This window comes from Lynx canadensis, chromosome A1, assembly GCF_007474595.2.
Source record: "Lynx canadensis isolate LIC74 chromosome A1, mLynCan4.pri.v2, whole genome shotgun sequence".
In the NCBI taxonomy this organism is placed as follows: domain Eukaryota; kingdom Metazoa; phylum Chordata; class Mammalia; order Carnivora; family Felidae; genus Lynx; species Lynx canadensis.
This window is the reverse complement of record NC_044303.2, coordinates 137,301,943-137,316,467: the sequence shown is the minus strand read 5'-3', so window position 1 is coordinate 137,316,467 and position 14,525 is coordinate 137,301,943. Positions and strand designations below refer to the sequence as shown.

The following is a 14,525-nucleotide window of genomic DNA, read 5'->3' as shown; positions in this document are numbered from 1 at the left end:
AATTCTTCAACTAGGTACCCACATTCTGAGTGCTACTGACAGAAATGACGATACTTAACGTTCATTCAGCACTTGCTCGGTGCCAGCCACTGTTCGGCTTGCTTTACATTGATCACCTCATTCCACTCTCACATCAGGCCTAGGAGGTGGGTATGATTAGCTCATTTAACAAACAAGGAAACTGCAGTGAGCCCATGGCCACACAGTGAGTCGCCACACTGTGAGTCGTGGGAGCCCTCCTTTAGTATTCGAACTCTGAAGAGACATGTGCTCTAGTGGGAAGGGTATCAGACCAGGGATCGGGAGTTTCATCTCAGCTCCACCTGCAACTAATTATACCAATTTGGACAAGTCATTTCTTTCACCTGAAAGACGAGGGAGTTAAATTAGGAGATTCAGAAGATTCCTCCTACTCTAAAATTGCTGATTCTATGCACACTTCTTGCCTCTGAATAACAATCAGCTAAAAGCAAACCTTACTTTTTAAAAAAAAATTTTAATGTTTATTTATTTTTAGAGAGAGAGAGAGCGAGAGAGAGAGCGAGAGCGAGCATGCACGTGCACACGAGCAGGGGAGGGGCAGAGAGAGAAGGAGACACAGAATCTGAAGCAGGCTCCAGGCTCTGAGTTGTCAGCAGAGCCTGATGCAGGGCTCCAACTCACCAACTGTGAGATCATAACCTGAGCTAAGGCGGACACTTAACCCACTGAGCCACCCAGGCATCCCCAAACCTCACTTTTTGAAGCAGCACTGAAGAAAGAGTATACAGAACTCTAGGAAGATGGGTGAAAGGTGCGAACATCACGTGGGCCTTGAGAAACAAAAGGCACAACTCACCGGTGCTGTGTTTCAAACTATCGTGTGACTGATCAGAATGAGGAAACTTTAACCTGCTGTCAGGACACATTTACTTTTACAAAAAAATAAAGCATTCCAAGAGAAAAGAGAAGATCATCAATAAGATGAAATGTAGGACCAAATACTTAAAAAACAAACAAAAAATACAGAGAGCATATGTGTCTTTGCTGGCATTTATTTTGAAAAGCAATTGGCCTGCCTATGACCACAGTAATAACCATTTAAATTTTGGTTAACTTATCACTTCTGAGAGCTAAGTCCTGGGTTAGTTTGTGCTGCTGAGAAAACAAAACGTAACTTCAAGATATCTTCTCAGGAATCTTTTATTTCTCTCATTTTTTAGAAAATGTGACCCTAATGAAACTTAAATGAAAATTTCAAGTCAATATGCAGATTCACAAGCATCTTATTTAGGGTCACAGACAGATGATGACAGAAATAGTGAGAACATCCTGAGCCATTGCCCACAGTAGCAAAATAGGGTTTCAGACCTCCTGAAATCAGCAAGAGTATGGTCTGCAAGTAACTACTCCCCCCAAAATTTACTGGAGTTGACCACTTATGGCAATTTCCTTCCCACTAGTGCTTACTTGGTTCTACGCTGGTACCGGCAGTTGGACTGGAGACCATAGTCATGTTCCTTCAAGGATCCTTAGAACTTTATACGCAGGAAGTGTCCTTTCTGAGGGAGCGGAGCTTTCTGCTGGACTCGATTTAGATCTTCACGGTGGCACAACATTAACTTCTCAGATCAGCATGACAGTTCGAAATCAACTCAGAAATTTAAGGAGACCAAGTGTTTGTTAACAGAGCATCCACTGGAGTACAATGCCTGATTTCTTAGGAAGCCATTAACTCACTGGGAGGCCCCTTCCAGCTCAGACCCATGAGTGACTTGAGCATAGGGTTATTCAGCCCACAGAGACTGGTTGAGAGGCTGGAAGGTCCGATGGCTGACTGTCCTCTTACTTAATAGTACCATGTGGGATTTTCTGTCCCCAGGGGTGTGGCAGAGGAGAGTATCCAAAGTGCAAGTGGTGACCTGGCCATTAATGTGGAGTTTCCCATAGATCTCATCAAATTTGGCGAGAAGGGTGGGCACATCCTTCACTTTTTTCCTTGCTTTGGCCAGCTGGAAAAAGCCAAAGAGCAGATCATTATCACTATGCAAGATTTCTTCCTTGTTCTTCTGATTCTCCAAGAAGCGGAGGTCCAAATGCACTAAAACGTATAGTATATACCTATAACGGTGAAAACCAGGGTACTGGGCCACACAGAAGTATGAATAACTACATAGGATTCTATAAGCTATACAAAAAATTCACAATTAGTACTTGAAAATCATTCCTGATATTGAATAAAGCAATCCCAATCAAAATTACACCAGCGTTCTTCTTGAAGCTAGAACAAGCAATCCTAAAATTTGTATGGAACCACAAAAGACCCCGAATAGCCAAAGTAATTTTGAAGAAGAAGACCAAAGCGGAAGGCATCATAATCCCAGACTTTAGCCTCTACTACAAAGCTGTAATCATCAAGACAGCATGGTATTGGCACAAAAACAGACACATAGACCAATGGAATAGAATAGAAACCCCAGAATTAGACCCACAAAGGTATGGCCAACTTATCTTTGACAAAGCAGGAAAGAATATCCAATGGAAAAAAGACAGTCTCTTTAACAAATGGTGCCGGGAGAACTGGACAGCAACTTGCAGAAGGTTGAAACTAGACCACTTTCTTACACCATTCACAAAAATAAACTCAAAATGGATAAAGGACCTGAATGTGAGACAGGAAACCATCAAAACTCTAGAGGAGAAAGCAGGAAAAAACCTCTCTGACCTTAGCCGCAGCAATTTCTTACTCGACACATCCCCAAAGGCAAGAGAATTAAAAGCAAAAATGAACTACTGGGACCTCATGAAGATAAAAAGCTTCTGCACTGCAAAGGAAACAATCAACAAAACTATAAGGTAACCTACGGAATGGGAAAAGATATTTGCAAATGACATATCGGACAAAGGGCTAGTATCCAAAATCTATAAAGAGCTCACCAAACTCCACACCCGAAAAACAAATAATCCAGTGAAGAAATGGGCAGAAAACATGAACAGACACTTCTCTAAAGAAGACATCCAGATGGCCAACAGGCACATGAAAAGATGCTCAACGTCGCTCCTCATCAGGGAAATACAAATCAAAACCACACTCAGATACCACATCACGCCAGTCAGAGTGGCTAAAATGAACAAATTAGGAGACTATAGATGCTGGAGGGGATGTGGAGAAACGGGAACCCTCTTGCACTGTTGGTGGGAATGCAAACTGGTGCAGCTGCTCTGGAAAACAGTGCGAAGGTTCCTCCAAAAATTAAAAATAGACCTACCCTATGACCCAGCAATAGCACTGCTAGGAATTTACCCAAGGGATACAAGAGTGCTGATGCATAGGGGCACTTGTACCCCAATGTTTATAGCAGCACTTTCAACAATAGCCAAATGATGGAAAGAGCCTAAATGTCCATCAACTGATGAATGGATAAAGAAATTGTGGTTTATATACACAATGGAATACTATGTGGCAATGAGAAAGAATGAAAATATGGCCTTTTGTAGCAACGTGGATGGAACTGGAGAGTGTTATGCTAAGTGAAATAAGTCATACAGAGAAAGACAGATACTGTATGTTTTTACTATTATGTGGATCTTGAGAAACTTAACAGAAGACCATGGGGGGAGGGGAAGGGGAAAAAAAAGGTTAGAGAGGGAGGGAGCCAAACCATAAGAGACTCTTAAAAACTGAGAACAAACGAGGGTTGATGGGGGTGGGAAGGCGGGGAGGGTGGGTGATGGCTATTGAGGAGGGCACCTGTTGGGATGAGCACTGGGTGTTGTATGGAAACCAATGTGACAATAAATTTCATATTAAAAAAAAGGGTGTTTATGTGGTACATACTATACAATGAAACATACTAGGAAAAGGAGTCAAACAGCAATGGAACAAGTTTACCAAATTTAACAATCAGAGCATGAGGGACGGCCAAAATGCAGGGTTTTATACATGGTTAAGTTTTCTGGAATGTATTCTAGAAGCTGTCAGAAGGTCCAAATTAGGACAGGATCTGATTTAGGTTTAAACATCTGCAGATAATGTTTAAACGTGTAGAGAAAGGGAGGGTGGAGACTAATCCAGAGGCCAATACCACAGTCCACATGAGAGAGGATCACAGTCTAGACTGGAAAACATAGACACAACATGCTGAAGTAGACATCTATCAAGTATATCTGGGGAGTTAAACTGAAAGGATTTATTGAGGAAGAGGTCAAGGAAAGGGAGGAATCAAAGACATCTTCCTAATTTGGGCTTTAGTAACTTGGTGATGGGTGAGGTAATTAATAGAGATGGGCAAGATGGGAGGAACAGATTTGGAAGCATAAAAACATCAAGAGTTCTGGTTGAGATGCCTGTGAAAGTTCTAAGTGGGTAAGTCAAGAGGTTGTTGGATATACACAAATATGAGGCATGGAGATGTCTAAACCAAAGGTATAAACATTGGACTCAAAAGTGTAAGAATGGCATTTAATTCTACAAAAATGGGTGAGCTCTAAATAACAATGTAAAGCTACTTTTGAACAAAATCAATAGTTGACTTCGTTCAATCCTTATTTATGATACAATCCAACAACACATCTTATAAAATTTACGTGTGATCAAGGTCCCTAAGAAATCCTCTGGTCACCTTCTAGATAGATCATAACCCTATCTGCTGCCAACATACCTTCCTTTCAAATAAGGGCTCCCAGGAACCTTCAGGTAAGAAGTTTCAGCATTTTATGTTATTCTTAAGAAGAATGAATAGCTTGTTTAGTCCCTGCCCCATGTTGACCTAATGGGCAGCATATGGTTTCCGAAAGCAGCCAAGCAAACATGCCAAGCTGGAGATAACTTTGCTCTAATTGCATATACTGCATCAATTCTCTCCCATCACTACACAAATACCAAATGGTGTCACAGGGACCATTCTACAACTTAGGCAGAAAAGAGATTTTACTCCATTGTTAGGTTAGTTTCAAAAAAGAAATCAGTGAAGAAACAGTGAATGTTTGGAGAGATTTTAGTCATAGTAATTAAAAAAAAAACAACCCAACAATTCTTTTCAACATTCCTTTGGTGGTAGGTATAACCTTATCTCCACACACGAAACATCTTTTTTTTTTTTTTTTTTTTAACGTTTATTTATTTTTGAGACAGAGAGAGACAGAGCATGAACAGGGGAGGGGCAGAGAGAGAGGGAGACACAGAATCTGAAACAGGCTCCAGGCTCTGAGCGGTCAGCACAGAGCCCGATGCGGGGCTCGAGCTCACGAACCGCGAGATCACGACCTGAGCCGAAGTCGGACGCTTAACCGACTGAGCCACCGAGGCGCCCCTAGTTTATTCATTTTTGAGAGACAGAGACAGAGCGTGAGTGGGGGAGGGGTAGAGAGAGAGAGAGAGAGGGAGACACAGAATCGGAAGCAGGCTCCAGGCTACGAGCTGCCAGCACAGAGCCTGACACTGGGCTCAAACTCACAAACCACAAGATCATGACCTGAGCCGAAGTCAGACGCTTAACCGACCGAGCCACCCAGGCGCCCCATACGAGACATCTTTAATAGCTGTTGGCATCAACACTACCCAGAGCACTTGTAAAATGCAGGTTTTATAATGGAGGACTCTGCATACAGTCTTACAAGTGTTATTTAGAGCTGTTCAAAGGCTACTGGAGTTAGAGCATTTATTTATTTCTCAACGGCAGTTCCCCATGCAGCCTCACAACAGCCAGGAACACACTCAGCTAGAGGGGGAGCTTTTGAAATAAGTCAATCTTACAGACTTTGGGGAAAAAAATCAGTATTTCTCAATGTGGTGTTTGTTTGGGTGCTTCTGTCATATAATGGAGACAACATATTGATAAACCAGATCTAAGTAGAGTGATAAGCATTAGTGCTGCTGGGGAAACTGAAGTTGTGTCAGTAATGGATGCACATGCACAAACTGTGCACTTTAAAACAGGTTTACATTTCCAGTTACCCTACTTTCCTAAAACATACTCCAAAAGGGTTTGGGTGGATCACAACCTCCACAGCGCTAAGGAATCCAAACAGAAGCTTTAAATTAATCATATCCAGTTAGTTTCCTGACAAGCTCCCTTTGCCAGCAGGTAGAAGCCTTTGGGTGCAAGTCCAAAAAAGGGATAGGGCTGGGAGGGCAACAGAATGTCAGAGGGGGAGAAAGGAGCCTGCTGCCCTCTCCCGCCAACCAGCAGGCATCAGTACCGTCAGAAGGCAAGGGAAGGAGGGAGAAAAGCAGGGAGGGCGAACCAATCAAACAGGCCTCTTCATTAGTCAAAACGACAATACCAATATCATTAGTAACAAACTCATCACTGCCAGTCATTTACGATTTCCTTACAGTTTTTTTTTCCCTTTAGCTACTGATGGACAAATTACTAAATTTCAAAGGACTTACAGTAGCTCCTCTTTGTGTGCTTCAGCCATCAGTGTGAGACATAGGTTCCTTTGTTTCCTTCTGGTTTCAATTTTTTGAAACTGCTTATCATTTCTATTTAATTTTGTTTTATAGTTTTGCAAAAACATTTATACAGTTCCATTAGTTGGTCTATTCAGTACCTAAAACCAAAGTTCTGATTATAGAAGCATTAATACGGTTAAATTTCTGGCAGGTCTAGCACCCCTCCCTGCTCTCCTCTCACAAGGTTTTCCCAGTTATTCTTGTTAGTTTGTTCTTCCTACTAAACTTTAACCACACAAACAAAACTAATGGCACTTTTATTAGGTTACATTATCACAATAAGTTGGGAAGAACTGACTTTATGGGGTTGAGTCCTCCTATCTCAACACACAGTGTCTTTTTATTTGTGTAAGTAGAGACACTTTTTGTTTTTTTAATTTTTAAGATGAGAGCTACTGTAGCTTATTGCTGATGGGAATGATCCCCAGGGACGGGGATGTTCATGATGCTCAAAAGAGGGAAAAATATCTTCTGAACTGATGTCCTACAGTGGGTCTGAGGGATGGGCTCTAGGGCTCAGTGGGGAAGCCTGCTCCAGAGAGGTGCATTCAATTGCCATGGCTTCAGGAGGAAAGATGAGCAGGCGGGACAGGAGGTGGTTGGTGAGGCAGCAGTTCTCTCCTGATTGCTCTTACTTCCGCCATGAACCAGGGCGCAGGGGTCAGGGAGTGGGCAGAAGGTACTGGAGGGCTTGAGGAAAAAGGGGACCCAGGATGCAGGAAAACACTATGTGGGGGGTGGGGAAATAATGTAAGAGGACCAAGTTTTCCTAGAATTTCAGAGGATACTTCCTGTTGGAAGAAAAAAAACCTTTGCACCCAAACAGAAATCTTTTAACAGGAAAAAGAGAGATGTTGTCATACTTGACGCTCTTTAAGGTGGCGGCCTATAGAATGAAGACAGTAAGTGGATACTCTAATGCATGTCCTTTCACCTTTAAATCATCTCTGCAGCAATCTCATACTCACCACTTCTTCTGAGAACTCCTGTCTTTTCACAAATTTTGATAAATTTCCGTCTGCAGCATCCTTTAATATCTTTATCAGGGTTTTCAACATATTTGACTGGATATGAATCAAAATCTGAATACAAAGAACAAACAAGCAAAAACAAGACTGAGCCAGCGCTCAACAATGATGTATGAACCCTACATTTACAGGCATCTACCTGCTTTCATGCTATTACCTAATTCATTCTCTTGCACAAATTCAAAGATGCTTCGAATATATGTCTATCAGCCAGAACTTGGGTTTCCAACAGCTAATTAAAACACCTCAACCTCAAAACTTACCTAAAGATAGAAATGGAGAAAATACAGATTTTGGAGTCTGGCATATTTGGGCTGGACTCCTGGCATGGGCAATTATGAGCTATGTAACTCTGGCCATGTATTTAAGCTCTTCCAACTTTTGCATTTATAAAATTAGGAAAATAGGTTTACATCTCACATTTGGAATTACTGTGAATATCGAATAAAATACCAGCACACAGCAGGTACTCAAACATTACTATCAGTTTCTTCCTATTTCTTCCAGATTCGGAGCAGAGGACTATGAGACTATCTCCTAAGATCGACTGTGGGGTGAAATATACCTTTACCTTTCCTTCCTTCCTTCCTTCCTTCCTTCCTTCCTTCCTTCCTTCCTCCCTCCCTCCCTCCCTCCCTCCCTCCCTCCCTCCCTCCCTCCCTTCCTTCCTAGAAATTGCAGGCTAATCAGTTGCAGGTATCAAGAGGAAGCTGGTTCAAGTACTCCTATTTACACTGTGGCTATTAAGGAACTTGGCTTTTAAGATGGTACCACTAACTACCTTCCATCAGATAGACATATTTAACCCAAGGAAAAAAACACATTCCCCCCTTCGCTCCACCCATTACCAATATTCACTAGTACAATTTGAAAAATACATAAAAGGTTAAAGAAAATAACAGGGCGTCTGTGTGGTTCAGCAGGTTGAGCATCCAACTTCGGCTCAGGTCATGATCTCACAGTTTGTGGGTTCGAGCCCTGCATTGGGCTCTGTGCCTACAGCTCAGAGCCTGGAGCCTGCTTTGGATTCTGGGTCTCCCTCTCTTTCTGCCCCTCCCCTGCTGGTGCTCTCTCTCTCTCTCAAAAATAAATAAAACATTAAAAAAGAAAAGAAAATCAGAATGACTCAGAATTCCCCAACTAATGTTATCCACTGTTTACAATTTCATGTATTATCTTCCAAATGTATTTAATTTTCCCCCAGATCCGATTCTTTCTGTCAACTATTATACAGTGAATATTTTCTCATTAAGAAATTATAGAATACCTCATTTTTAATGATGAATGCGTATATGATAATTTGTTAATTTAAGCAGTACCACTCTTCAATATATTGGTAAGTTCAACATATTGATAAATGCATACATTAAAAAAAAAAAAAAAAACCTTGTTAATATCTAGGACTTGATTCCCAGAAGTGAAATTATAAAGTCAAAGAATATAAACATTTTAAAGGCTCTTGATCCTTTGGAAAAGAGTTTTTCTGGAAGAGATATTTCTTTTCATATAGCAAACCAGCTTAGTTCTTTCTACAGACCATTATAACAATTTAAGTTTGTTTAAAAGTTGATCGGGATGAGGGGCTAACTTTGGTCCCAAAGAACAGAATGAAATGATTCCAAGTAGGCTAAATCTAAAGAACCCAATCTAAGTTCAGTGTTGCAAAGCACAGGCCAAGTCATGAGCACACTTTTCACTGGGAGGCAACACTCTACAGATTTCTCACATTCAAGCAGAAGAAGTACTACCTGCCTTTATTCCAGACTATCTTTTCAAGGATATTCATAGAACCCACAGCCTGGAAAGACCGACATGGTGCCTCATGTAGAGAAAAGGGCAGGCATGCTTACTGCCATTTTGAGAGATCTGGGTTCTCCGGTATGTATAAGAGGCATATAGACCTCGGGTTGCCATGTGGGAACTGGGTCCAAGAAACTGATGCAAAAATGCTAATGTTGTGGCTACTACTGTTGCTCTGATTTAAGGAAATGTCCTTCACCTCTCAGTACCTTGTGAACTCTACCAGCATCCATGAAACTATGGAAGGTTTACTCATTAGCTTAAAAGTAGGGTAAAGTCTCTGACTCTCAATAGTACTTCAAATTCTTACATTAATAATAACCAATTCTGATTGGGTTGGCAATTGTCTGTCCTATTGAGGGCAAGGAGAAATTGACCTTGTTAGGTGTTAGGTCTCTAGTGCCTTGCACCTAGTAGACCTTCGCCAATAATGAATGAGAAGGAGAACAGAGGTCCCCTAGCAATTTACACAGATAAACCTCCTGAAGCTCCATGCTAGGATCTATTAATGATGTGCTCCTGGAAGATTTCAACTTCTCTTCTTAAGTCTTCCCAATTTCCCTCCCTGCCTCCAGCAACTACCTGTGATTCAGAAGGGATTTCAAGAGTAAAGTTCAATACCTCAAAATAGACTGATGAAGGACAATATAGATGAGGCAGTTACTGATAAAAGGCAAAGAGAGAATTTAAAGCTAGAATTGGTCTCAAACTGAAACCTCAGGGTACAGTTAAGGAAAACTAGATCAAGGTACAGCACAATGCTTCAATCTTACAGATTTCAAACCAAAGACTAAGAAAATTAGCAAGGAATAGGGCGAATTTAGGTAAGAAAAACTACTCTAAGAACTACAGAAGGACACCTCCTGCCCCTCTGGTTTTCTGAAACGTCAAAAAATGTTCACAAGTCTTTGGGTGCCTTTGACCAAAATAAAGGACCAGAAGCTCTGAACATGCAGAAATTAGCATTTTGTCTTTGTCTTTTAAGTTAGCTATATTTGAAGTAGAATATCATAGTGCCATAGAGACTGCTAGTTTTCTAAACAATATCAGTCCTCCCCTTCTTTTTTGATTAACAGAACTCCCTAACTTCAACTGATGCTGTCATGTACAGAATTCTAAGACTATATTTCTCAGGTTTCTTTGCTACTACTACGTATGGTTACAGGATTCAGTTCTGGCCAATAACATGTAAGTACAAGTGGCTGGGTGAGACATTTGGGAAAGCATCCTCAAAAGGGTCCAGTGTCTTTCTCCTCCATTCTTCCTCTATCTTGCTGGAAAAGACGTAATAGATAAAAATCATACGCTTACAATGGTGGTATGGAAACACAGAAAGAGGCTGGGTCCCTGATGTTATCATAAAATGTCACACCAGACCTAGACTGACCATCTACATGGTTTTTATACATGGAAGAAAAACAAAGCTTCTCAGTTGTACAGACTCCTTTTTTTCCCCTCAAGTCTACATTGCTCTTAGCGAAAATGCAATTCTTAAGTTCCAAAATCTTAAGGGATTTATGAGAAAGAGTCCTATCTCCTTGCCTACCCCATGCAGCCTAGGAGGCTTCCTAGCATGGACTGTAACTTTAGGGGGACCTTAGTGACTGCAGAAAGGGGCATTAAAACATCTATCTGGGGGAGCCTGGGTGGCTCAGTCGGTTAAGCATCCAACTTCGGCTCAGGTCACGATCTCATGGTTCCTGGGTTTGAGCCCCGCATCGGGCTGTGTGCTGACAGCTCAGAGCCTGGAGCCTGTTTCAGATTCTGTGTCTCCCTCTCTCTCTGCCCCTCCCCCACTCGTGCTCTGTCTCCCTGTGTCTCAAAAATAAACAAACATTTAAAAAAACCCAAAAAACCGAAAAACATCTATCTGTGTTGGGGAACCTGAGTGGCTCAGTCAGCTGAGCGTCTGACTCTTGATTTCAGCTTGGGTCATGATCTCATGGTTGGTGGGATCAAGCCCCCCCCTGGACTCTGCACTGACAGCATGGAGCCTGCTTGGAATTCTCTCCTCTCTCTGCCCCTTCCCCATTCACGTAAGCACACATGCACATGCTCTCTCTTTCTCAAAAATAAATATTAAAAAAAAAAAACATTTTTCTGTGTCAACAAATAATGGTAAAAGTAGCAAAACTAACCAATTGTCAATTCCCCTGCAAGGTAATTGAATTCCAAAATGGGTATCCACTTGGAGACATGCCTTATTTCTAGAGACATGATTGGAATTCAAATAGCATCAGTGGAAAGCTATCCCATGTTGGTCTCAGCTCTTTCAAACATTATTTAGAAGTGGAGATTAATCTTTTGATATTGATTAACATTGCTAAAGAGGGGGCTACAGTTCTTTTGAAATTGATGAGTTTGAATTCAGACAGCAGAGCCAACATGCATGCGCCTCCATGAGATCATCTGAGAAATCAATTCAGTATGTAGCAAGTATTAGCTGGGAAAATGGAAAATCAGGCCCTCTGGGTCATATTGGCAGCAAGAGCAGTTTTGATGAAAAGAAAATTAAGTTGAAGGGGAAAAATTAGGTAAGTTCAAATTCCAACTGGCAGCAGGAAAAGATTTTAGTAGAAGACATTAATTTCTAAAGTAGATCAGAAAAAAAAAAAAAAAAACTTCATTTATTTCTGCTAATACTGACTGAACTGACTTTCTACCGCAGCCTATTTGTCAGGTTTCCATTTCTTAATAATTAACAAATTGCCCTTAGGGATTCCAAGTAGATGACTCAGCCTTAGAGAAGCTAGGGCCCATTAAATCAGTTTTTAAAAGCCTGCTCTAATAACAGAGATCTGAATCTGAAAGATTATTAAACCTGAGAATGGCAACCATCTTTTTTCAATATCCCTAAGGAAGCCAAAACAGGTTTACCCTGAAATATAAGACACTTGGTTGGACATTTGGAAGAAGTTCCTGAGTGAGCACTTTTAAACAATAAACGATAAAATGGTCTTTTAGTGTCTGAACAATGTATATTTCTGTGACCCAGTTCATGGAGGGACAATTGATATTCAAGATGAGTTCAAGGTTCCTTATATAGTGTTTGCCCAAAACATACCCATTCCACCAAGTTTATCAGCTGCCCTTCCTTCCCAGCTCTCAGAGAAAAGAAGCTAGTCCTGCTGTCCTGGCTGGTGGGCGCACTCCCCACCATGCTCTGGGCTCTGGATTTCTCCTACTGTGAGTGGACAGCTTCACTCTCAGGCTATGTTTTATTTCCACCAAAGCACTTTCTCAGATGAAAAAAAAAATTATCACTAGATTCTCATAATAAATGTGACAGCCAAGGAGTGCAAGAGATGAAGCCTCTCAACACAAGAACATGGAGCATGTGCACTACCAGCAACTTGGCTTTTTGACACCCAATCCTATTCCTTTTCATCATTCAGGAGGATCAGCTAGTCCCAATCCTGAATAAAAAGACACAACCCTTATCTCTGCAGGTCTGGAGTGGTGGGGAAACCCTAAGCTTTGTAATCAAACAGATGTGTTTGTGTTACAGCCTAACTCGGTACATAATTAGCTTCAAGAACTTGGGTAATTTATTTACCCTTTGAATCTCCATTTTCCACATGTGTGATATGGGGAAATATTGTTCCTACATTGTATAAAATGAACCAATGAGTATTAAGTACCTAGCGTGGTACCTTAGCTAATTAAATGGAAACTGTGCTGATCTGTATCTCTTCAATTTCTCACCACCAATCCTTACTGATCCTCCCAAGCTCATTTCAACTCTAGGAAAAGCTACCAATGATCCACAGAACACTCCTCTTTCCTACCTGATACTATGAACCACTTGGAATCCTAGCAATTCTACTTCTGTCCAATCCTGAAAGGAGTTCATCTGCAGGCCATTCCCTCTCTCAGAAGCAATTATGTACTTGGATACCTGGAGTCATCAAAACCCAGTAGCCAGCAGAGAAGGCACAACACACACAGCACCTGCTGGAAGAGTAGGCTTCCTCCCGTTTGGCTTACTGATACTATTGGCTCAAATGACCTGAACTTCTGGACTCTGGACCTTTGCCACCTTGACCTCCCAGATCTCATGCCTGTGAGCTTTTCAGGCTGACCCATCTGCTCTGACCTGCAGTTTCTGCATAGGCACCCAGTCTTGGGACAGGGGCTGTCTGAAGCAGGCTGTGACGGGCAGGGTTATCAGTCCTCTTCGATTTCTATACACTGGTGCTATTTCTTCCCTGTCTTTTTCTGGGGATTCCTCTGCCTCATTGCTGTCTTATTAAACTCACTTCTTGGTCCTCTTCACTTTTTTGTGGCATTTGTCAGTTCATATCAGACCCACTGCTGGTCTTATATAGATGAGCTCTTAACTAACAGCTATGATATTCACCCCCATCTAGGTTCCTGCCCTTTAAAAACTACAAGATCTTTTTTTGGATATTTTCGTAGTATTTAGTCTCTTCCCTCCCAAAACCATGCTTTTTTTCAGTTTCTCTATTATCACTGTATCCATCTTTCTCATTCCCTGGCCATCTTTCCCTCACACAAAAGGACTTTGAAAAGTCAATGTGAGGTCAAATATAAGGTATTCTTATCTCAGATTTTTTGGCAACCTTATTCTCCAAACTTTACCAGAAAGGCTCATCTAGTCCTTCTCTCTCTTTTTTCTTATGTTTATTTTTAAGAGAGAGAGAAAAAACAAGTGGGAGAGGGACAGAGAGACAGGGAGACACAGAATCTGAAGCAGGCTCCAGGTCTGAGCTGTCAGCACAGAGTCCAATGAGGGGCTTGAACTTACGAACCATGAGATTCCGACCTGAGCCAAAATTGGACGCTAACCCACTGAGCCACCCAAGCACCCCTAGTCCTTTCTTGAAACTCATCTGGGCCCTGGTCTGGGGGTGACATTTGAGGATAATCACTATGGAAGAACAGAAAACCATGGAACCTTGGAGTTATGCCTAATTCCTACTCACTGGGTTCTAGGATTTGGTAAATATAAATATTCCTCTTTACGTAACACACTTCATTTCAAACAAATGCTTCTGGTATTAGCAAGCATTCACTGAACACTGATTACATGCCAGGTACTGTGTTATCTACTTTATACGCATTACTCTTTCAATTTTCACAATGACAGGATGGTAATATTTCTATTACTATTGCTGTTTCAGATAAAAGGAAAATGGAGACCATAGAGGTTAAATAAGTTGCCTAAGGACTTAAGGCTAGTAAGAAGTCGTTACAATTAAAAGTTTGCAGGGGTGCCTGGGTGGCTCAGTTTAGCATCG

The 14,525-nt window shown here is 41.4% G+C and overlaps 1 protein-coding gene across 2 annotated transcripts in view; it reads right to left on the bottom strand.

Annotated features, from left to right (window-relative positions):
• Window positions 1–724: 724 nt before the first annotated feature.
• PTCD2 (pentatricopeptide repeat domain 2) overlaps window positions 725–14,525 on the bottom strand; it is a 33,751-nt gene continuing 19,950 nt past the window's right edge. Inside the window, exons 9-11 of one of the 2 annotated variants that reach the window (XM_030322718.1) lie at window positions 7,405–7,518; window positions 6,374–6,534; window positions 1,902–1,991 (exon numbers count right to left, since the gene is read on the bottom strand). In XM_030322718.1, coding sequence (XP_030178578.1) covers window positions 6,502–6,534; window positions 7,405–7,518 — 147 coding nt within the window. In that variant the 3' untranslated portion in view covers window positions 1,902–1,991; window positions 6,374–6,501. Of the gene's footprint in view, window positions 1,992–6,373; window positions 6,535–7,404; window positions 7,519–14,525 lie in introns of both variants that reach the window. The other variant, XM_030322727.1, reaches the window with a different exon arrangement.